The sequence below is a fragment of the Leptosomus discolor genome, chromosome 19 (genome assembly GCF_034619465.1).
Source record: "Leptosomus discolor isolate bLepDis1 chromosome 19, bLepDis1.hap2, whole genome shotgun sequence".
NCBI lineage: Eukaryota > Metazoa > Chordata > Aves > Leptosomiformes > Leptosomidae > Leptosomus > Leptosomus discolor.
In genome coordinates this window covers 7,537,922-7,559,800 of record NC_141409.1, presented here as the reverse complement: position 1 = coordinate 7,559,800, position 21,879 = coordinate 7,537,922, and the positions used below count along the sequence as shown (strand labels likewise).

The 21,879-nt window shown below is 58.5% G+C and overlaps 3 protein-coding genes and 1 non-coding gene across 4 annotated transcripts; 2 read left to right on the top strand and 2 right to left on the bottom strand.

Moving 5' to 3' along the window:
* Nucleotides 1-1,013: 1,013 nt before the first annotated feature.
* TRUB2 (TruB pseudouridine synthase family member 2) lies at nt 1,014-4,849 on the bottom strand. The gene is made up of 8 exons (XM_086475684.1): nt 4,753-4,849; nt 4,521-4,643; nt 4,342-4,416; nt 3,735-3,796; nt 3,334-3,415; nt 2,680-2,752; nt 2,092-2,228; nt 1,014-1,345 (listed from the first exon to the last, which is right to left on the bottom strand). Exons 1-8 carry the CDS (start codon nt 4,847-4,849, stop codon nt 1,056-1,058), a joined length of 939 nt encoding a protein of 312 aa, XP_086331810.1. The 3' UTR covers nt 1,014-1,055.
* A 131-nt stretch (nt 4,850-4,980) lies between these two features.
* On the top strand, nt 4,981-10,997 carry COQ4 (coenzyme Q4). The gene is made up of 7 exons (XM_086475936.1): nt 4,981-5,072; nt 5,224-5,405; nt 5,901-5,997; nt 7,749-7,851; nt 8,195-8,324; nt 9,166-9,259; nt 9,877-10,997. Exons 1-7 carry the CDS (start codon nt 4,981-4,983, stop codon nt 10,037-10,039), a joined length of 861 nt encoding a protein of 286 aa, XP_086332062.1. The 3' UTR covers nt 10,040-10,997.
* A 1,379-nt stretch (nt 10,998-12,376) lies between these two features.
* Nucleotides 12,377-12,466, bottom strand: TRNAR-UCU (transfer RNA arginine (anticodon UCU)). The gene is given in 2 exon segments: nt 12,377-12,412; nt 12,430-12,466. It is a non-coding gene; the product is annotated as a tRNA-Arg (tRNA).
* A 223-nt stretch (nt 12,467-12,689) lies between these two features.
* On the top strand, nt 12,690-21,603 carry SLC27A4 (solute carrier family 27 member 4). Its single transcript, XM_086475623.1, has 13 exons — nt 12,690-12,726; nt 15,400-15,566; nt 16,235-16,629; nt 17,308-17,466; nt 17,836-17,905; nt 18,015-18,106; nt 18,638-18,747; nt 19,161-19,370; nt 19,624-19,750; nt 19,931-20,068; nt 20,227-20,391; nt 20,840-20,986; nt 21,231-21,603. Exons 2-13 carry the CDS (start codon nt 15,406-15,408, stop codon nt 21,386-21,388), a joined length of 1,932 nt encoding a protein of 643 aa, XP_086331749.1. The 5' UTR covers nt 12,690-12,726; nt 15,400-15,405; the 3' UTR covers nt 21,389-21,603.
* The last annotated feature ends 276 nt before the right edge of the window (nt 21,604-21,879 follow it).

Sequence of the window (21,879 nt, the reverse complement as noted above, 5' to 3'; positions counted from 1 at the left end):
CTCCCAGAGTTCCTTCTTGTACCTTAATGGCGGTCATCTGGAGGATGAAATATGCTGGCCTTTGTCCAAATCCAGAAGAGGAATAGAACAAATCTTTTGCTTTCTATAAATACATCTCCAAACTTGCTAGCAAAGTGTATAAAGCTGGAAAAATATTGAGTGCAATAATGGTAAGTGTAACTTCAGCTTTTTAATTTAAATTTAGAAAGTGTATTTCTGCTCAGTCAGACCCAGCTACGATGAGCTAACAGAGAACAAACAGAGCTTACAGAGCTTCACCGAGGCGCAGTACGTGCTGTCTGCATGGAGGTGCAGCAGAGCAGGATAGCAGAGACCCCTGAACACCCTTTGTTCCTCGGGGAGTGGGGGGAAAGCAGCAACGTGCTCTTTTTTTATGAGCCTGTGTACTCCTGGATGAGTACTGAGCCAAGAACCGGCCTCTTCCCCTTTAGGTCACTTTCAGTTTTATTTCTTGTCTCTCACGCATCAGTCCCTACTACAAACCACTTTCCTCATCACACACGCCTACTCTGGGTATAGCCATTTCCTTGCATTGCTTTGTGTAAGCTGTGTTTTCTCCTGCACATCCCTCTCTTAGTCTGATTTTGAGCTCTTGTGTGTCTGAAAGCAGGGCTAATGGAAAGAAAATACTCTAGGACAACAGAGGGAAAATAAAATCCCTATAGTGGATAAGTTATACTGCCAGTTGCAAGGAACAAACAAATCTGTGCAATCAAGGGAATACAGCTCTCTAAGATGCTATTTCCTGCTGCTAAACAATTTGGGGATGGGTTTTTATATCCCTTAGCAACCTAATGTTCCCGCAGTCGACAGGAATTTTGGCACAGCTCACTCCTGTTAATGAACTGTTGGCGACGCTTTAAAAAAAAATTACACAGCCTGTCACTGAAAAAAATGCCTCTGATTAAAGTCCTCCCAAGGAAAGGGTGGAAGTGAACAGCAATTAACCTCCTTCTGCTGTCCGTCACGCTGTCAGCGTGGAGCTGCCACACGGTGCCACAGAGATTGCTTGTGGATGTTCCCCCGCAGCACGCTCAGCTCTCTGCAGCGGGGGCCGTCCCCACGTCCGCCTTGTGCAGATGACTGCTGTCCTGATGGCCTAGTGTTTTCTCCAGCTCGGTCTCCACTTTAAGCTGACAATCCCGGATTGCCTTCCGGATGTTCTGCAGGTTCCACTGGGTTCTCAGGAGAGCATCATCCAGCGTGAAAACACCATCGCGGATCCTTCGCACTTGGGTGCACACGGCAGAGGATTTCAGCTCCAGACCGATCTCATGAACTATTTTTCGGAGGTATTGCTGGGTCTCGTGCAAGCAGTGGATTTCTAGAAGGACAGAGAGATTCCTTCAGAAGAAGCAAAGCACTGACACACTCAGAGCTTGTCTGTAAATCTAGATATCGCTCACAGTAACACTGAAAGATTATTTAAGATAAAGTACAGGTGGATTATGATTTTTCTGGAATACTGCAGGGTGTCTTAGCCCCTCCCACAGTGAATGATTTATACAACAAATTCATAGATACGGGAGAGTAATGTAGAAATTGAGGTATTTCAAAGTGGGTAAGAAAAGGTGCTGTTTTATTAAGACAAATAATTTGTGGGGAGACTGGCTGCAGGAAAGCAAACCGCACTTAAAAAAACCCAAAAAACGAAAAGCACTAAACTGCATTGCACTGAAACACTGGGATAAGGAAGAATTTTGCCCCAAGGTATTCACTACGCAAATTTTCTCACTTCAGTCTAAGATCTGGAACTGGCAGGGGAAAAGCCTGTGAGCTAGGTGCACCACTGGCTTGATTTCAGTATTGTGAGGGTTCCAGATCTTGCCCTACCGAAAAATCTGTCCACTGCACTAAAGAAGAGTGCACCTCATCTAACGAGGAGGTGCTTTTGTGACTCTGGAAACTACAAAACATTACAGTTTCTGTAGAGATTACCAGTTACCTGTTGGCACAAGGTTCCCACCAACTCATTTTGCATTAAATCACAAATAAGCAACTGAAGTTTACTGACTTATTTGCCATAATGACGTACCCAGACTTCCCCAGTACATTCTGTACCAGTCCTACCTAGCTGGAATTCTGGGACTGCGAACTGGAGGCATCGGATTCCTGTGATTATCGGAGGGCTTTTTTCCATGGGGCGGAGCAACCCTTTGACAGCCAGCTCGTACGCCTCCTGGGTTTTCATGTCAATGTTAGAATGCCTGGAAAATTAGAAAGGGAGCAGACATGTAGTGTTTCTCTTCAATGGGATTTAAAATATCTCCACCCCCAAGAAAGCAGAGCTGCAATTTTTATTCTTACAACTGCCTATGTGTGGAGTCTTTGCATATGTTTTAAGGCTATGGTACGTGTACTGTCAGTAGGGTAGCACAGCCTGGGAGGAAGGTACTTGGTCATGTTTACAAGATATTTTTGTAGGTCCTAATGTAACTAACAGGTCCTAAAATAGGTGGAGATTTCAGGATACAAGGGCACCTAACTGCAACCTCTCACCAGAGCACAGAGCACTCGGAGTAACTTCTCTCTGTTCCTGTCTGACACTCCAACCTTTAAAGACTTGGATGATGGCAAACAAAAATCATCTCGTTTGTTTTAAAGACCGGCAAATAGCGGCTGGATCAGGTCAACTGCAATTCCCCACTGGATACGTACATCAGCAGGGCCTTATGATTTGTTCCTTGAATGACAGCGAGAATCCGTTCCAGCTTCTCCCTTGTGATATGGTCTGCAAACATTAAGGTAAAAACAAAATCTCAATTATCCATCCAGCAACTGGAAAGAGGCAGCAGTCTGAAATGTGCCGTCAGGGCGTCGCTGTCCCTTTGTCAGGCAGTCGCATCAACACGAGAACCGCCGAGAGGCGGCTGTAGCCGTCACGTCTCCAGGCTGCGCCATGGCAGTGCGCAGAGCAGCATGGCGCTGGACTACAAAGGGAAGATGTATTTTGCTTAATTGATGTCAAGATGTTGGCTCCAGTTTCTCTCACTGGCTGCCAGAAGAGTTTCATCCAATGAGAGCTTCTAACTGCGATCTCCAAGTACGATTTACGGAGATCTGGGTCCCACCTGATCCAGTAGCAACCACTGTGATCCTCCGGCTTTGCATATATTGTGGTTGTATTTAGAACAGGTGGAGTATGGCGTCAGGATTGCACATGGGCTGCATGTAAAAATGACTACAAAGCATGGACAGTGTCCCTTTTATCACTGTGCAACTTACCTGGTCAAATGCTTTACAGTTAGCAGCTGTTTGTTTGGTGTTTTGGTTTGTTTTGCTTTTTAAAAACACATCAGTTCAGTTTCTTACCAAATGTGGTCTTCTCTATTAGCTTCCCTGTGTCTGAGAAGTCATCAGTGGCTTTACCAAACAGCCCACCAACAGTGTAAACCTTGAAGAAGGGCAAAGAGCGCAATTTATCAGAGAAATACTCCAAGCAATCGAGTAGCAATGTTCTGCCACGCAGCTGCTAAGAAGCACAGGCTGTGACAATGTCACACAAAAAGACAGCAGCATCCCTGCTCACATGGCCGCATGTGGATGCTCACGTTAGGGATGAAATTCTGGACCCTGAAAAGCCCTCAGATGCGTTGGTGGGTTTCAGACTCAAAAGCAGAATCACCATCACAAGGCCAGTCTGGGGCACCGGGGCAGGAATTGAGCGTGCGATTGCACTCGGATATTCTGGGCCGTTCAGAGCCAACACCTACCTTGGTGAGGTGGCAGTGATACAGATCGGTGAGCAGCTTGTTCCCGTGGCCTAGGCCGAGTACTGAAACACAGAAGATGGGGAACCCGTTACTCAGCCACACGGAGAGTTACTGACGTGCATTCAAACGGTGCTGCACGCTCACGTGGCTTTTCTTCCCCCCAGACAGGCCCGTATCTCCTTAGAAGTCCTGCCTGAGCAGTGCAATTTGCCCCCCAAATTACCGCCTGTCATTAAAACTGTAACAAGGGCGCTTGGATTTCCCCAGAACCTCCCACCTGCGTACTTCAGGGCAACCTGCTTAGGCCACGGTGAAGCCAATTCAAGCGGTGGCGGCTACACGGCACATCCCCGACGGCGCCAGAGCTGGGTGTCCCGCAGCGAAGCCCTGTGTGCCGGGCTAAGGCCTCGCTCCCGTCTCCCGCCATCGCCAGTGTCTCGCTGGATCGTTTCTTCCGTGGTTCAGCGTTTGCCCCCCCCCCCAGCCGGGCTGTGACACCCGCGGGTGCTGCCGCGCCACGGCTGAGCCTCCACCGCTCCTTCCCCCGCACGGAAACCCGCCACCTCGCCGCCGGCGGGACGCGGTACCGCACCGGACCGAGACCCACCGAAGACTCCCGAGGCCTTCGCGTCCAGCCGGTGACCCGCTCCGATCTTCAGCCGCCTGAACCGCGGGCCTCGGACTGCAAAGAAGACAGCGTCGGGGCCGGTCCGCAGCGCCCGCCCGGGGCTCCGCCACCCCGGGGGCTCCCCCCGCCCCAAGCCGAGACCCCGCCGCGGCCCTTACCGAGGGGATGGTCGGCCAGCACCGGCACCCTCGCGGCCACCAGCTCCGTCGCCCCGCCGTCGCCCGGGGCCGGCAGGAATCGGACATGCTGCCGCGGGGGGCGTCCCGGGGCCGCGTTCAGCTCTGCAAGAGAAGCGGGGCGGGGGGGGGCGGGGGGAACGGGGGGCGGTCAGGGGCGGCCGGCACCCCCCGGGGTTGGGGGGGGTGGGGGGGGTGTCCCCTCCGCCCTCACCGCGCAGCAGCCGCGTCTCCACCGCCTCACGGACGCGGCCCCACGCCACCCCCGCCGGTTTGTACACGGCGAAGAGCCCCCCCGGCACCGCCGCCATGACGCGCTGCCCGCCCCGCCCCCTCCGCCGGGCGCTTCCGGGGCAGGCGGCGGCGGCGGCGGCGGCGGCGGCGGCGGCGGCGGCGGCGGCGGCGGCGGCGGCGGCGGCGGCGGCGGCGGCGCGGGGGGACGATGCTGCTGCTGCTGCGGCGGGTGGCGGCGGCGGCGGCGCCGCTGCGGGCCGGGGTCCCGTTGCTGAGGGCGGGTCCCGGTTCCTCAGGCAAGTTCCCCCCCCAGCCCCGCCGTCCTCCGCGGGCAGCCCCGAGGGCGTCGGGGGCGCTGCCCGCCCCGTTTCTGTGCCCCGCGGGCGCTGGCGGGAGGGGGGGGGGGGGGGGTCGCCGGGCCGGTTCCTCACCCCCTGCTCCCTGCAGGCAGGGTCTGTCTGAGCCACACGGAGCCGCCGGCCCGGGATGGACGCAGCGGGGAGGAGGAGGAGGAGGAGGAGGAGGAAGGGTGCTACCAGCTGTACCCCGGGCACATCCCCACCAGCCCGCTGCAGAAGGCGCTGCTGGCTGCCGGCTCGGCGTTCATGGCTCTCTATGACCCCTACAGGCACGGTAAGCCGAGTCTGGGGGGCTCCTTCCGCCCAGGGGCCTTGTTCACATCCAGCAAATCCCGCCCCATGTCTCCTTGGAATTTCTCGAGGGACTTTATTTCTCCTCCCGTTGTGTGAGACGTGTAGTAACGGGGCAAGTGCAGGGCTGAGACCTGGCCCAGGGCTGGAGACTGTGGAAGAGAAGGGGTGAGGAACCCCAAACATACCCCCCCACCCCGTGATCTCCTGACCCTTTACAATGCCACCCAGCCCCATCCTGTTCCTCCCTGGTCCCCCCAGGCCTCACGCCGGCTCCTACATCCCTCCTTGCGGATGACACCCGCGCAGAGCAGCCCCGAGACTGAAGATCGGTGGTTTGTGGGGCTCCTTGCTTTGCCACAGGCTTCCTGTGTGGTCCTGACCAAGGGGTTCACTGCCCCATTTCCTCACCTGCCAAACGAGGACAGCTGGGTGTTGCGAAAACCAGTCTTGGGTCACGCTCTGGTCTTTCTTTCAGACATGGTGGCAGTCCTCGGGGAGACCACGGGCTGCCTTGCCCTGCCCAACCTGCGAGACAAGATGAAACACCACCCTGAAGGTTACCGCATCCTCCAGTGCGTCCCTCCTCGTCCCTCCCGCCCTCACCGCGTGGTTCGTGGTGGGGAGGGAGACATGAGGCCAAGCACGTTCCTTGGGCCCCATGAAGGGAGAGCGCTGCGCTCCCTGGCTGGAAAGCAGCACAGGCGTTTTGTTAGCTCTGACCCTCCAAGTTGCTTATTTTACTTTATTTTTAATGATGACAAGAGCCGTGGCAAGTCTAAGGGCAAGAGCAGAGCAGCCGCTGGGCCCAGCCCTGCTTCAGGCGCCGCTGTCTGTCTGTTCTGCTTCGCTGCTGGAACTGGCAGGTGCCAACGCAAGGAGGTGCGGCAGCAGGCGCCGGGGAGAAATCCGTGAACGTGGTGGGTTTTCATTGCTGCTCAGCGATAGGTGAAAACCCAGCACGTCCACGGATTTCTCCCCGGCGCCTGCTGCCGCATCTCCTTGCGTTGGCGACGTCGTCTCTGCTGGTCTGCCTCCTTCGTGGGCACCTCCGTGTTTTCTTTCCCAGCACCCGCAGCACCTCCCCAAGCTGTGAAATGAAGCCAGTTCTCTTGTCTTCCTTGTTAAGACTTGATCACTTTTGCTTCGGTGTCTGCAGGGACTTGTCAAGTGCAGCAAGGCTGAGGACCAGGAGGGACTTTATGAGTCTCTTATTAGCCAAGATGTTACTGCTTCTTTGTTTGCCTTCCCCCTGCTCCTCCTTACGTGTCACACCTGCTGCTTGTACATAGTTTGGGTTTTAGCGTGTCGGGGCTGGGGAAAAGCTGCCTTTGCCGTATGTTTGTGCAGAGCAGCCTGATCCTGGCTCCGGACACTGACCTGGCAAAGCACATGGAGCACCAAGACAGGGCTGAGACCCAGAGGAATTGCCCAGCAATACCAATTGCCAGAGGGAACAGCAAAGGCACTGAGAGACATCCCCAGCTGCTCCTTGCCCCATGGCATTGCTGGGATTTACAGTGGTCCAATTTGTGCACACAAGTTGGGTGGGTTTTTTTTGTTAGTTGGTTTTTGGTTTTTTTTTAATCCCCCAAGATGCTGAGGTCCCTTTGACACCCAATACACAAGGTAGCATCTGCAGCCAGGGCAAGGCTGGTGCTAATCCTGCTTATCTCCCTGGCACCTCTGCTCCAGGAGCTGAGCAGCTCCTGGATCCACTGCAGGGCTTTTATCACAGGAAGAATTTATCCTGTGCATGGAAATAAAAGGGCTTTTGTTTAGTTCCAGGGCTGTGGGGCACCCGTTTGCCAACAACCTGGAGAGGAGACCTTTCCATGCATGGCTGCCACGTGGCTGGTGGTGAAAGCCTGAGCAGGAGAGAAATTAAACCTGCATTTAGAACAAATTTCCTTCCCTTTTTAGGGTTGTTCCTTTGAAGCTCTGGCTGCTTTGCAGGGATGCTAAAGAGCTCTGCTCCCCCAGGGCTGGCTGTTGCTGGGGGCTGTCCCTGGCCAGCAGCCTGCACAGCAGCATTTCGGTGCAGAGGACACCGATGTTTTTCCAACCAGAGCTGCTACAGGGGTGCAAGATGAGAGCTCTTTTATTGCTAAGGCTTCAGGTAGATCCTTTAAGCAATTTGTGTCCCAGCCTCAGCAACAGAAGCAAGGACGGCGCTATCCCTGCGGCGAGCAGTCAGCATCCGCACAAGGAAAATGCCCAGGAAGGGCAGAGGCAGGGGATGGGGGTTTCCAGGGGCTGCTCTTCTGCAGGACCCCTCGCTGTGGGTTTGACTGGGCGACTCGCTGACCCTCTGTTTTGCTTTCAGGGAACGGCCTCGCATCCGTCTTTCCACCCTGAACATGGCCTGGCTGCGGGGGCTGCCGGATGGCTCGCTGGGCCGAGAGTACGTCCGGTTCTTGGAGGACAACGTGAGTGTGGAGTTTCGTAGGGTGCAAATGGCTGTAAGTTGCTCCCTGTGCTGGGAGCATGGATGTGCTTTAGAGGGAGATTGGAGCCATGGAGGAACCTGTGGGGAACCCCCTGGGAATAAGAGGGAGCCGGGGAGACGCGATGAGGTGCTGAGTGTTGGACGATGCTGGATTTGTCACCAGTGCTGCGCAGTCGTTGGTTTTCATCTACGTAAATAACACTGACCCCATCACTGAGGACTGGGGGATGTGCTGATGGAGGGGACGACATCTTGCTGTGCGTTAAAGAACAAGGCCAGAAACTTGAGGAAAGGGGCTGAATTGCGACTCTTTGGATTTGCAGAAGGTTTCTCCGGACACCCGGATGCCGCCCAAGTTTGTTGATGATGAAGAGCTGGCATACGTGATCCAGCGGTACCGGGAAATCCATGACATGATGCACACCCTCCTGGGCATGCCAACCAACCTACTCGGTGAGCAGCAGTGGGCTCAGGGGGCTGCACTGCCAAACCCCACTGATGGTGCTGAGCTGCCTCTCCCAGGAATGGAGAAGGCTGAGCCAGTCCAACTCCTCAATCCTCAGCCCGGGGGTGGTGTATGGGGAGGTTTGCCTCATCGCTGTCCTGCATCACTGCCTCTGTGGTGACCGAGAGGCCATGGGATGTCACCTTTCCCCTGCTGGGAGATGCTCTGCCCAAGCCCCAGGCGTTTGCTGCCCAGCAGGGAGGGTGGCACAGAGGGAGGGGTGTTTCGCAAGCTCTGAGCGAAGGCAGAAGTGGGGGGTTCCTGGTTACTCCTTATCTGCATCGTCTCCGTGTCCTTTGCCCTCGTTTTTGCGTCTGACTCAACAGCAAGTCGCAAGTCGAGCCTTGCTGGTGAGCCTGCGGGAACCGGCGTGTCGGGTCTCCTCCGCAGGCTTTGGCGAAGCCCTGGCAGCTTTTGTAAGAGGCCTGTCCCGTGCCGAGGGACGGGGAGAGCCGCGCAGGGGAGCGGGCTTTGGCAATTGCATTGCTAAAGGTCTGCGGGGAGCCGGCCAGCCCAGGAGGTGCTTCTCAAGCTCACGGGGCATCGACTGCGGGGTGCTGCTCCCCTGGGGACCCCGGGCCATCCCTCTTGGGTGGGTGGTGCACGATGAGGCTCATCCTGGCACGGCATGAGGCCACGGCCAGCCTTGGGAAGCATTCCGTGGAGAGGGAGGGTGCGGGTGCATGGCTGTCCTCGGGAAGGGGCAGATCGTGCGGCAGGACCGCGTGGCCCTGGCTGGCCCTCGACCCGAGCGCCCTGCCTGCTCATGGCCTCCCTGCTTCCTCCCAGGAGAGGTCGTGGTGAAGTGGTTCGAAGCCGTCCAGACGGGGCTGCCCATGTGTGTCCTGGGAGCAGCGTTCGGCCCCGTCCATCTCAGCGCAGAGTAGGTGCCGGTGAGGAGGGAGTCTCTGCCGTGGGGACGCGCCAGCCTGGGTGATGCTTTCCAGTGTCCTCTGGGGATGAAGAGGGGACGCTGCTAATTTGCAGGGGGCGGTCAGTCAGGGATCCCGCGTGTGAACATCCTGCTCTGTCCCCACAGCCCAGGGAAGCGGTGACAGCGGGAGGCACGGCTTTGCCTAGTCGCTGAAGCAGAACCTGATGCTTCATCTGCTTCCAGCACCGAATCTCCTGTGCCAGGCAGGAGGAGCAATGCCCAGGCCTGGCTGCCCTTGGCTGGCCACGTGTTGAGGGCCAGCAGGACCCTCGCCGTGCTGATGGCCGTTCTCTGCCCCAGCACATCTGTTTTGGTGGCCCAGCACAGTTTGGGAATTGCAGAACCTGAGTTCTGGTCTTAGATTTGCTGCTGACTGTAACCTTCCCGGCACGCTGTCCTCTTCTGTGCTTGTTTCCCCTGTGAGTTAAGCAGGAGGGATGCTAGAAGGGTGGAGGGGTACACGGGACACATGGGTTTGGCATCTGCCTGCAATGGGGACTTGGAGAAGGAAGTTGAAAACAAAACATGGAAATCAAAACTGTCACCTCCTGTGTCATTTGTTCCAGACAGCTGCAGGTCTTGGCCACCAAGCTGGTTCCCTGGGCGATTCGGAGCGGGCGCAATGCTAGCTGTATCCTGAACGTCTACTACGAGCAGCGCTGGGAGCAGACAGTGGAGTCCCTGCGGGAGGAGATCGGCATCTTCCCTCCCCCGGCCGTTCAAGTGTGACAGCTCAAGTACGGGGAGGGGACAGGGGATCCCTTGGCAGACAGCAGCCGTCCCCTGCTGCGCTCCATCCCCTCCTGCCCGAGAGCACAGCATGGCTCTGCTGCCAGCCACCACAGACCCAAGGGCTGAGTTTTCTCCTGCCAAGAGCTGGCACTCTCCTGTCGGTAGAGGCCAAGTGGCACCTCCCTGTGCCATGCCAAAACTTGTCGCTTTTTGCTGTTTGTGACTCAGTGGAGGGATGGCAAGTCCTGCCGTGCCTTTGCCAGCTCGGTCTGTCTGCCCGGGTCCCCCCAGCAGCAGCGCTCCGGTACTGATGCTCCGAAATGCTGCGACTCTAGGGCTGTGTAGGTAAATCCCTCCTCCCACCCTCCCCGGGAAGTCTCGGGGCCACCCTGGACTGGAGTTAAACCAGTGAATTACAGAGCGGCCCAGGGGCAGGTTTGGTGTGTGCAAGAGTGAAATCCCATCTTGTAGTGGTACCCAACTGGTCTCCTGACGGGTCATATGGGATGCGCCTCACGCCTTGAAGACCGGGCAGTGCGTGATTGCACGCCTACAGGAGCAGGCAGGGAGATACCTTTGGGTATTATCCCTGCTGGATTGGCCGTTGGAGAGCCGATCCCAGTCTGCCGTGTCTCTCTGTGGTCCCTCTCCATCAAAAATGCTGAAATCCATGTGATTGCGCTGGGTTTTCAGTAGGAATTGTCCCCTCCTTGGGCAACAAAATGACGCGATGAGGAATAAGGGGCTGAATCCTGGGAGTGCAGAAACGGCGGCTGCTTGCGCTGCGTCTGGGAGCTGATTGCTGTCTGGGTTAATTAAACAGGGCTCCAGACTGCCAGCAGCTGGAGAGCGGAGCTGTCGGATGCGAGGGCAGAGAGCCATGAGGCCAGGGGCTCTTTGTACGTGTGAGTTTGCTGTTGAAATTCCTTCTTGCTTAATAAAATCCATGGTGGAGCTTGTGGTTCTTTATGTCTCTCCTTCCGCCCCATCTCCCCTTCTGAGGGGGAGATCTGATGGGAAACCTCACCCCTTTTTGGCTCCAGTGGGGTCTGCTGTTCTTTGTCAGCGGTGGTAGGTGATGGCAGGGCACCTGTGTGACCACACATCCCTGGGGACCAGGGCACAAAATGGGGCGGGGAGTCGCCCATTTCCAGCTGGGATTTGGGGGTGCTGAGCTGTGGAGTGGCTCCTTGCGGTGGTCATTGCAGAAAGGGTTGGACAGGGGGAGATCGGGGTGCGGGGGGCAAAGCTGGGGGCTTCCTAAAGCGATTCTGGTTCCTGGGGGAAGGGAAGGGGTGTCTGACTGGGGTCCTTTGGTGGCAGTCAGGACATGGCACTGCCCTGGTGTGAGCTTCACTGGCCTCGTCCCAGTGTCCTGTGGGATGCAGGAGCAGGGTCTGACAGTGTGACTGTGGGTCAGAGCTGCTCCACCCCAGCAGGCTGAGCAGGGGCAAAACTCTGGTTTTGGGCTCCATTTAAGAGCAGACAGAGGGACTGGCTTCTTTTCCGCGCTCCCCCCCTCACTGCTTTCAACTTCTCCTTCCATTCCCCATCCCCCACCAGTCAGACTTTGGGTTTTTCTCTAAAACCAGGCTCGTGTCTTCCCTTGGCCTCCAGAGTTATTTCAAGCAGATAATAAAGGATGTCGTATAAATACATCCTTCAGCTGCCAGTAAAATGCACAGAGCGGGGGTTGTCCTACTGCGCTGGTCGAGATGAAAGAACCATTTGTCCCTAAAACAACCTGGAAAGGTGCTTTTCTGCATCGGAAGCATGTCGGAGATTAAACCGAAGGGAAGCAAAGATTTGTTGCTTCCAGAAGCCGTGAGCGGTTGAGGAAATGAGGGAAATGATGGTCGTGGGAGAGGGTTTTGCCACCTTTTGGGTTATTTAGGGCGGCCCTGCGGCGCTCAGGCTGCCGGTGGCGGTTGTGCCCCCTTCACGCCGCCGTGTGTTGCGTGGTGGGCTGGTGCCGGCGCCACAGCGATGGCCCGTAGTACAGTTTTAAACCGCATCTGCTCCGCTGGATCACTCGGTGGCCACCGTGGCTCCTGTTCGCCGCAGCCATCACTTGTCGAGCCTGCAAGAAGGAAGGCCAGGGAGGGGAGCGGGGGTGATTTTGGCAAGTCGGACGCAAGCCACGCGGGTTTTTTTGGACATATTCGCTGCGGGGAAGCGGCAGCTCCCCCACTGCCACCAGCCCGCACGGAAAACGGGGCTGCCCCCCGCTCCCGCGGTCCGCCGGGCTCCTGCGCGCCGGGGGCGGTGGTTCCCCCCCGGCCCGTTGCTGTCGCCGAGCACCGAGAACGATCGTCGCGCCCCGGTGGCAAAATGCGACTCTGGTGGGACTCGAACCCACAACCTTTGAATGACTCCCGTCACCGCGCTAGAAGTCCAATGCGCTATCCATTGCGCCACAGAGCCCTCGCTCTGCCCCGCCGCCCTCACCGCCTCTTCCCGCCGCGCCGCCCCCCGCCCCGCCCCGCCCCGCGTCCCGCTGTTCCCCGGGACCGCACCCGCCGCCGCGGGGCCGGGCCGGTGGCGCCGGGCGGGACTACAACTCCCGGCGGGCCGCGCTGCGCGCCCCGCCCCGCCCCGCTCCGTGCCGCAGCGGCGGGCGGGCCCCGCTCCCGGTGCCGCTCCTGGTGCAGGTGGCCGGGCCGCAGCGGACTCCCCGGAGCCCGGTAAGAGCGCGGCACCGTTCTCCCTTTCCGTGACCTCCTGGCGCCGCTCTGCTCCGCCGCGGCGGCCACGCTGCCTCCTCGCGGGCGGCCGGGCGGAGCCGCCGCGGCCCACGGTCTCTTCATGAGGCGCCGCGGCCCTGCGGGCGGTACCGGGGCCCCTCAGCCGCCCGGTCTCCTCATGACCAACCGGGGCCCCTCAGCCCCCCGATCTCCTCATGACCAACTGGGGGCACTCACCCCCGGGTTTCCTGATGAGGCGTCGCGGCCCTTCTCCTCAGCGGGCTCCGGGGCTCCTCCCGCCCATACCGGCTCTCCCCGGGCAGTTCCGGGGCCTGGCCGGGGCTGGAGGAGGAGGGTCCCGGCTGCAGCCCCGGTGTGAGGCCCTCATGGGCCTCCTGGTCCTTCTGCCACCTCAGCTGGGGCTGGGGCTGGGGCTGGACTGCTACCCCTCCCTGCTGGGGATGAGCCCGCTGGCCCCGGGGAAGGACGGGGAGGGTGAAACGGGGGCCCCCCCAGGGCTCATCCCCGTATCCCGGCCCAGGGCCAAGGTGGGGACAGGTGCCTCCCCAGCTGCTCATGCTGGAGAGATGCCTCTGGGGATCTCCCGGCCCTTTGGAGCTTGACCCCTTAGTGCTGGGGTTTCTTGGAGCCCCGTCGCCTGCCTGTCGTCCCCGCTGCGACCTGCTCCTCAGGCTCTCCTCGGCTCTCGGTGCCCCCGGGTCCTGGATCCCTGTGGTTTGCCTTCGTGCCTGCTGGCTGTGGAGCTGCAGGCAGGTCTTAATTTTCTCTGTGCTGATGCAGCTAGGCAAGACCTGAATCCTTAACGGCAGGGCTGGAGGTCTCTGGCGGTAATGTACCGGTTATCTCTTGGTAATCTCTCACCTGTTATCTCTCAGTAATGCACCGGTTGTCTCTTGGAGGCACCAGGCATGCCAGTGTGAGGCAGAGATGTGAGCAGAGGATAACAAGGGCCTGTCTGGGCCTGTCTTGCCTTCAAGTGGGAGATTAAGCACCTTGCTGCCCACACAGAGTGTGGCTCCCCCACGGCTGGCTCTCCACGCCTGTTTGCTTGATGTGAGCCTGTAACGAAGGGTCAAGGTCTTGGCCGAGGCACAGTAGTTTGATGATCCAAGAGTTGCCCTGTTTAACTGCAGAGAGGGTCCTAGGCAAAAAATGCAGTGGGTCCTGCCCTGCTGAAAGGCCAAGGGACAGTGTTGTGTGACCTCAGGTCTGGGAGGTGTTTGGTGGAGAGAGCTCGGAGGCCGCTGGCGCGAGAGGAGGATCTCTGGTCAGGGGCTGTGGATGGGAGGATGTCCCCAGGCCCCCACCCAGGAGCGGCATCTTGTGCTCTGGTGCTACTGGTGGCGAAGCAAGGAGGTGAGACAGCCCGTGTGACATGCCAGGGCACGGTGACCACGTGGCGCTGCCTTGGCTCTCACCCTGCCAGCATCTCATACCAAATCCAGAGAGGCTCCCCGGACCTGGGGGAACCACACGGAGCAGAGGGAAAGCCACAAGCATGGCTCCCGGTCCTGCCGGCTGTGGCAGAGCCCACTCAGGGCTGCCAGCTTTGGAGCAGTGAATCCACCTTCAAGAGGGAAAGGGAAATGACGTGTTTCCTTCCTATTCCGCCTGTGTCCGTGCCAGGAAGGACCAGTTTTATCTAGGAGCCCTTGAACTGCGAGGGTCGCATCGCTGTCGCTTTTCTCTGCCCGATGCTGTCGCCTCAAAAGAGCCTTTACTAGATTGCAGTCTCCTGCGAGTCCCAAAGCCACATCTGCGGTGTGCTTGGGATGGGGATAGAGGTGCTGTTTTGGGGAGACAAGTATCAGAGACTGAGTTGCTGTCCACAGGGCACGGGGCGGGGGTCTGGATGCTCCTGGCAGCCGCGACAGCCCTCGTTCTGCCCACTCCAGCCTGCCCAGGGAATGCCTGCGCCTGGCCTCATCCCCGACCTGCTCTGGCAGTGTCTCCAGCAGAGCCAGGCCAGGAAACTGCTCGCCGACAGGAGGGTTTGCAAACATGAGCAGAGCTCAGAGGACTGAGTTTCCTGTCCCTGTTTCTGTCGGAGCCGTGTCAGGGAGCGTGTGAAGCTGCACTCTTCCACCAGCCATGCTGGCTGTCCCAGAGCCAGGCGTGCAGGAGAGATGGTGCTGGGGGCCTGGGAGATCAGGGTTATGGAGACAGAAGGATTCCTGGGGTAGGGAGGAATTTGGAGCTGGGCTTTGCTAGGCTGGCAGTGAGGGGCTGAGCCAGCCCTGCCCGGCATCGCCCTGGTGCCTGCCAAACATGTGTACAGGGTCTTCTGCCATGACTCCGCTCCCACATCCATGAAGTGACTTTATCCTGCATCTCCCACTGCTGGGGCGAGGCCATGCCCCTGGCTGGTGTGCAGGATGTGGCTCCCCAGGTGGGAATGGCTGAGCTCCCAGCTGGCACCAAGCAGTGCCATGCTGGCAGCTTAATTGGAGGCCATCTATCTCTAAGGCCTGATAAAGTTACATCTGTGGGAGCTCTGGATTGCTGGGTTATGTCCTCACTGCCAGGAGAAGTGATGAGTCAGGGACATCATCCAGGAAAGTGGGGTGTGCTAACGCATCCCCCGCCCATGAGTTCATTGTCACCAAGCCCAGTGTGCATGGGTTGATGGCCGTGGTTTCTCTCTCTCCACAGGCCACAATGCTGCGTCTGGCTGCTTTTGCAGCGCTGCTGCTGTTCTTCAGGGTCAGCCTGGAGCTGTCCTGGGCCCAGGCCATCCCTGCTCTCTTCATCTTCTACCTGGGATCTGGCGGATGGAACTTCTTCCTTATATTCATCAAGACAATACGAAGGGACGTCACGTAGGTGTCCTGGCTGGGATGGCCCAACCATCCATGCTCCCCCTGGCCCACTGCTCTGCCCTGGTCTATGTGTGAGCGCAGCCCCCGGGTCCTTGTACAGCCCTGGGGTTGTGCTGGCACCTGGCCCGGCTGGAAGGAGATCTCCCTCTGCCGCGCCCGGGCGGCTCCACAGTCTTGGGCAAAGTTTTCACAAGATAGATTTCAGCTGAGCTCTGAAGTCTAGTGACTGTCCTTGTACTTCGCCCTGTCCCTAAAACTGCTGGCATGGCACTGGGTGCCTGTGCAGGGTTGGTTCTGAGTTGGTACCAGACTGTGCCGGCTCCTGGCAAGGATTTGTGGGGAGGGAGTGGTGGCATCTCTTGGAGGGCACCTGAATCTCAAAGGTGCCCCTTTGACTGGGAGCATCCCTGTCTGCAGCCTTCCAAAAACACATCCCTCCCTGGCCTCCATCAGTTCCTGGCTATAAGCATCTTTACCGATGAGCTCTGCTTATGTCCGTGCTGCTCAGGGGAGTCCGCAGAGCTGCTGCTGACCTAGAGTAGGGCCCGGAGCAGTGCTGGGCTGTCACAGCTCCTAGGAAGGTCCTTGTGCTGTGCTAGCTTTGCTGGAGGAAGTGGTTTTGCAGGGGTCACTGAGCAGCTGCCCTCTTGCTCCCCTTCCTTTGACAGCACGGGGCTGGTCCTGTTGCGGGTGAAGTGGCAGGTATGGAGGCACGTGAGGAAGAAGAACACAATCGCCAAGATCTTCCAGAAGACCGCAAGGAAGTATCCAGAGAAGACAGCACTGATCTTCCAAGGCACGGGCGAGAGCTGGACCTTCCGGCAGCTGGATGAGTACTCCAACCGGGTGGCCAATTTTTTTCACGGCCAAGGTTTCCGTTCTGGTGACGTGGTGGCTCTTTTCATGGAGTCCCGCAATCAGTACGTGGGGCTGTGGCTCGGCTTGGCCAAGATTGGGGTGGAGACTGCCCTCGTGAATTCCCACCTGCGCATGGAGGCCTTGCTGCACTGCATCACCATCTCCAACTCCAAGGCTGTGGTTTTTGGGGTGGAGATGATGGAAGGTGAGGGGCACGCAGATGCATCGGGGATGCTCTGGACTTGGGGGAGGGGGGGGCAGGGTGTGTCTATGGATTTAGTGCTCCTTTCCTGCCCGCCACAGAGCAGGGATCTGGAAGAGAGTGGACATTGGAATTGGATTTGTTGGTCCCTTTGGCCACTGGGCAGGATCTGGAGCTGGGCAGGATCTGAAGTTCAGTGCTGTCTGGCTTCCAAGCAAGCCAGCCTGGGTGTGAGGATCCTTCCTTGTGCCTCTCGGGTCCATCCCCTGCACAGAGCCCTGGGCTGGGCCTGCCCTCCCACACGGGATGAGCCTTCCCTTGCTCTCCGTGGCTGTTAGCCACATCCCTGCAGCACCTCGGCTCCAGCTCCTCGTGTGTTTCAGCCCACACCTCTGAGGCTGATGTCAACAGACCTCTTGGCACCAAAGAGGTTTCGGCTGGTGAGAGGTGGGAGAACAGGATCTTCTAGTCCTTGAAGAAGCCTGGCCTGTGGCCCCAGCATCTGTTAATCATGGGAACATCTGCCTGGGATGCTTGTCAGCGCTTTGGGGATTCTGACAAGCACAGCGAGGGTGCTGCTACCTGGGACAGTGTCTCCCTGAGACTGTCTGGGAGGGCAGGGGGTCTCTGTGCTGTAACCACCCTGCAGTCTTTCTCCATCTCCCCTCTTTACTTTCTCAGCAATGCAGGAAGTGCAGCCCTCCCTGGAGAAATCTATCCATCTCTTCTGGTCCGGGGAAGGAAGCCCTGAGTCCGCACTTCCTGGTGCAAAACACCTGGACCCTCTCCTGCAGATGGCCCGGCAGCACCAGCCAACCCCACCTGATAAAGGCTTTCTTGGTACGTGGTCAGCTCTTGGGGGCCAAACTTGCGGTGATGTTTCTGTGGATCAGCCGGTTACAGCACTGGCAAGAACATCTGCTTGGGATCCCGATGGCAGACGTCTGCAGCAGGGCCTAGGGGGGTTGGGATGGGTCTTACTCTGGTGTCTGAAGCCTGACTGTGTGTGCAGCAGTATCCTGCGGTGCCCTCCGTGTGTCCAACAGACCTGATGTGCCTGGGGGTGAACCCAGCATGTTTTTGATGCTGTCACATAAAGTTTTGGCTCAACTGGCATGAGCAGAGTGTATAAATTTGACTTGTTCCCCTCTCCCCGTTCAGCCAGCTCCTAGACTGGGTATGTGACCTTGTCTCCTCATTGCTCTCCAGATAAACTCTTCTACATCTACACCTCTGGCACGACAGGGCTGCCCAAGGCTGCCATTGTGGTGAACTGCCGGTAAGGCCGCGGGCAGGGGCTTGGGGGAGGACGGGGCTGAGCTCTGCCCCGTCCTAGCACAGCGCCTCTGGCTCTGCTGCTGACGTGCCTCCTCACCCTCCCGCCCCAGGTACTTCCGCATGTCCAGCTTAGTTTTTTACGGTTTTCGCATGAGGCCTGATGATGTCATGTACGACTGCCTCCCGCTCTACCACGCTGCAGGTAACGCGTGCCGTACGGAACCCTGCATCCCGGGACTGGCTCTTCCCCTCAGCCAAGCCCAGGGCTCAGGCTGGAGGCTGGTGCAGCAGCGGTCTCCATGTCGAGGAGGAGCTGACTGCTGCTGGCAGTGTCTGACAGAGCTTTCTGCTTTTTCCCTGGGAGCCAAAAATCGATCTGGCTGACCTTTGGAGTGGGGAGTCTGTGGAGGGGGTGTTATCCCAGCTCCTAAGCCTGGCTTTGGAATAGCTGCTCCTTATTGCAGCTCCCTATGGAAAGTCGGGGGGGGAAAGGGAAGCGGTGCCCACCCGGCTGGCCCAGACATGTTGGGATGTTTAGGTGCGAAGCTCTGCCCCAGATCTCGCTGCCACACGTCGCCTCCCCAGTGCCTGTGGTCCTGGGGGCTTTGGCTAGGTGAACAGTTCTGCCGTGAGCCAGTGCACGGCGTCTGCCTTGCCCTGCCAGGCTTCTCCCTGAGCGGGCAGGGCTGGAGGCGTCTGGGGACTGAGGGCTCCCCTGGCTGCCTCTCCGCAGGGAACATCGTGGGGGTCGGGCAGTGCCTGCTGCAGGGCATGACGGTTGTCATCCGCAAGAAGTTCTCGGCCTCGCACTTTTGGGAGGACTGCGTGAAATACAACTGCACGGTGAGGCCATGAGGCAAGGCACCAGCTGGGAGTGGGGAGTGGAGCCTGGGGAACTGTGTGCTGGAAGAGGGGGGAGGCCCGGACTGGTTCTGCCTTTCCATCCCAAACCGCCTTCCAAGGTGGTGGGGCTGTGTCCTTCCCACTTGGGATGGTAACTCCACATATCCAAGCTCGTCCTGTGCTTCAGCATTAGCCAGGAGGTCTCAGATAGGTTTCAAGGCCTGGAGGGGAGGGTCAGCCAGGGAACGGCAGGCACTGGATGAGCTAGCAGGACTCCTGGGTTTTACCACAGCCTCTTTAGGGGACTTTGGGTGTGTTATGCCACTCCTACCTGCCCTGAAGAAACCGCAAACCACCCGGGGGCCTGGTGGAGGGGTCCTAATCAGTCTTTCCTCTCTGTCCATCCCTCCCAGATCGTGCAGTACATCGGGGAGATCTGCCGCTACCTGCTGAACCAGCCGTACCAGGAGGTGGAGCGGCAGCACCGGGTGCGCATGGCGCTGGGCAACGGGCTGCGTGCCTCCATCTGGCGGGAGTTCATGGCCCGCTTCGGCATCGCCCAGGTGGCCGAGTTCTACGGGGCCACCGAGTGCAACTGCAGCCTGGGAAACTTTGATAACAACGTAAGGCACCACCACCCCTCCTCGTGTCCCAGAGGGGGCCTGCTGGCCTGGGCAGGGTTGGAAACCCAGACGGGCTGTTGGCTCCCGATTTCTTGCTCCAAGAGGCTTGGTGTGGGTTGTCATCCACCCGGAGGGGTTTTGGCTGTTGTGCGGTGTCAGCTCTGTGGTATCCTGGATCTGCGTGGGCAGCAGGCTGGGGGTGGGAGAGATGTGCCTGTTACCCACCCATGGCTCTGAGCTTTTTCTGTTCTAGGTTGGGTCGTGTGGCTTCAACAGCAGGCTCCTGCCAGGCGTGTACCCCATCGGCTTGGTGAAGGTGGATGAAGACACCATGGAGCTGATCCGGGGGTCGGATGGTGTCTGTATCCGCTGCAAACCAGGTGAGGGCAACCACAGGGATAAGCCTCCTCAGCCCTGTGCCAGTCTTTCCAGATGCTTCAAGATAATTTACCTAGGTTTGAGTTTCTGCTCAGTTAAACCCCACCAACCCCATTAGACACCCTTTTCGCTTGGGTGCAGGTGGTTCTTTCCACGCTTCATCCCTTCTCTTCTCCCGGCAGGGGAGCCGGGGCAGCTGGTGGGCCGCATTGTCAAGAGCAACCCCTTGCAGCACTTTGATGGCTACCTGAATAAGTCAGCCACCAACAAGAAAATTGCCAGAGACGTGTTTACAAAAGGCGACACTGCCTATCTCACAGGTGAGGCACGCAGGGCCCTTCTGTCCACTGGGAGCGGAGGAGAAGGGTACCTGGGTGTCTGTGGGGGTCCTCGGCTAGTGGCACTGCCCTGAGATGCTCCAGGGTTGCTCCTAGCCCTCTGACACCTCATTTTTTGCCTATTCCTCCCTTTCCTGTAGGGGATGTCCTGGTGATGGACAAATATGGATACATGTACTTCCGAGACCGCACTGGGGACACTTTCCGCTGGAAGGGGGAGAACGTCTCCACCACAGAGGTGGAGGGCACGCTGAGCCGCATCCTTAACCTGACTGACGTGGTGGTTTATGGGGTGGAGATCCCAGGTAGCTGAGAGGAAAGAGGACAATCAGGGGAGGCAGGCCGGCCTCTGGCACTTGAACGTGAGCGTGTCCTGCACGTCCAGACCGACGTGTCCTTTTGCAAGAGACTGGGCTGAGGCTCCCCATGGGCGAGCTGGAAAGAGGCCACTGGGGATGTGCCTAGCGGGAACCAGAGGGTTCCTTCCCTCTCTTAAGCTTTGGTCTGATTCTGGATGGTTTGGAAGGACCCTGTGTCCTTTCTGGACAGGCTGCAAGGGTCTCCTCTGGGAGGTGACCGTGACCGCAGGGTGTCGCTGGTAGCCTTAGCCACAGGGTGGTGACACAGCCGGACGTGCCAGCGCTTCGGTACAAAGCAGGGTCTGTGCCAGAGGCCTTGCTGGTGCGAGGCAGAGGGAGAGGATGCTACAGGAACAGTGTATCTGAGTGTTCCCTCTTCTTCTCTGCCTCTTAGGGATTGAAGGGAAGGCAGGAATGGCAGCCATCGCCGACCCGGACAACTCCTGTGACCTAGAAGGCTTCGCCAGCGAGCTGAAAAAAGCCCTGCCGCTGTACGCGCGTCCCGTCTTCCTGCGGTTCCTGCACGAAGTCTCCAAGACAAGTGAGCTGCGGCGTGGGCGCTCGCAGCGGGCATGGAGCTGGGGAGAGCCTGGGGGGGGGAGGGAAACCTGGCTATGGAGGCTAATCTGTGGTGGGGTCGGGATGGAGCCCCTCTGCCCCACGGAGCCCCTAGCCCATTCCTCTGGTGGTTTGGTGGCGTGGGGGTCTGGGGCAGCACCGGTGCGGTGGGGGTGGGAGAGTGTGTGACTAGGGACCCATCGTTCCTCCTCCTGTCCCCGCTCCAGGCACTTACAAGTTCCAGAAGATGGAGCTGCGGAAGCAGGGCTTCGACCCGGCGCTGGTGAAGGACAGGTTGTACTTCCTGGACTCCAAGCAAGGCCGCTACCTGCCCCTGGACCAGGCAGCGTTCAGCAGGATCCAGTTGGGACAGCAGAAGCTATAACTGGTGGGGCTCAAGCAAGGCACCTCCCCGAATCCTGCTGGGGAGAGCGGGGGCAAGGCAGGCACCGGGGAAGAAAAGGTTTAAAGAGCGATATAAAGGCACGCTGGAGATTTTATTTGATGAGTTTTACAGATCATGGTTTGGGGGGACTGAGGGAAGGGGGATGGTTACATACCAAAGCATAGACTCATTATGGCTTTATTTTCTACTTGGTACAGCGGTGGTAGTCCTGTGCCACGGGAGGGGCAGGGCCCTGGCCAGTTGAGGAGGGGTGGGGTGCCCCTGCCATTCCACTTTGCTTTTCCTGTCTTCCCTCCCTTTTCCTGCCTGCAGCAACCCTTCCTTGTGAAGGCCATGAAGGGACCAGTGCTGGGCTCTTTCCCCACTCCTCCACCAAGCAGCCAGCTCCTCCTTGGCACAGGGCCCCCGCTGGCAGAGGGAAGCTGGGTGCCAGGCGCGACCCCTGCCCGCTGCGTGGCCCCACTGGTGTT

Excerpts from the sequence above, each read along its gene's own strand:
- TRUB2 (XM_086475684.1), bottom strand. The coding sequence starts at position 4,849 with ATGGCGGCGGTGCCGGGGGGGCTCTTCGCCGTGTACAAACCGGCGGGG. Across the intron at positions 2,229-2,679 it reads AATCATAAGGCCCTGCTGAT|GCATTCTAACATTGACATGA; the intron begins GTACGTATCCAG and ends CTAATTTTCCAG. Across the intron at positions 1,346-2,091 it reads AGTCCCAGAATTCCAGCTAG|AAATCCACTGCTTGCACGAG; the intron begins GTAGGACTGGTA and ends CTGTCCTTCTAG.
- COQ4 (XM_086475936.1), top strand. The coding sequence starts at position 4,981 with ATGCTGCTGCTGCTGCGGCGGGTGGCGGCGGCGGCGGCGCCGCTGCGG. Across the intron at positions 5,073-5,223 it reads GGTCCCGGTTCCTCAGGCAA|GGTCTGTCTGAGCCACACGG; the intron begins GTTCCCCCCCCA and ends CCCTGCAGGCAG. Across the intron at positions 5,998-7,748 it reads GAAGGTTACCGCATCCTCCA|GGAACGGCCTCGCATCCGTC; the intron begins GTGCGTCCCTCC and ends TTTTGCTTTCAG.
- SLC27A4 (XM_086475623.1), top strand. The coding sequence starts at position 15,406 with ATGCTGCGTCTGGCTGCTTTTGCAGCGCTGCTGCTGTTCTTCAGGGTC. Across the intron at positions 17,906-18,014 it reads GCCATTGTGGTGAACTGCCG|GTACTTCCGCATGTCCAGCT; the intron begins GTAAGGCCGCGG and ends CTCCCGCCCCAG. Across the intron at positions 19,751-19,930 it reads CTGTATCCGCTGCAAACCAG|GGGAGCCGGGGCAGCTGGTG; the intron begins GTGAGGGCAACC and ends TTCTCCCGGCAG.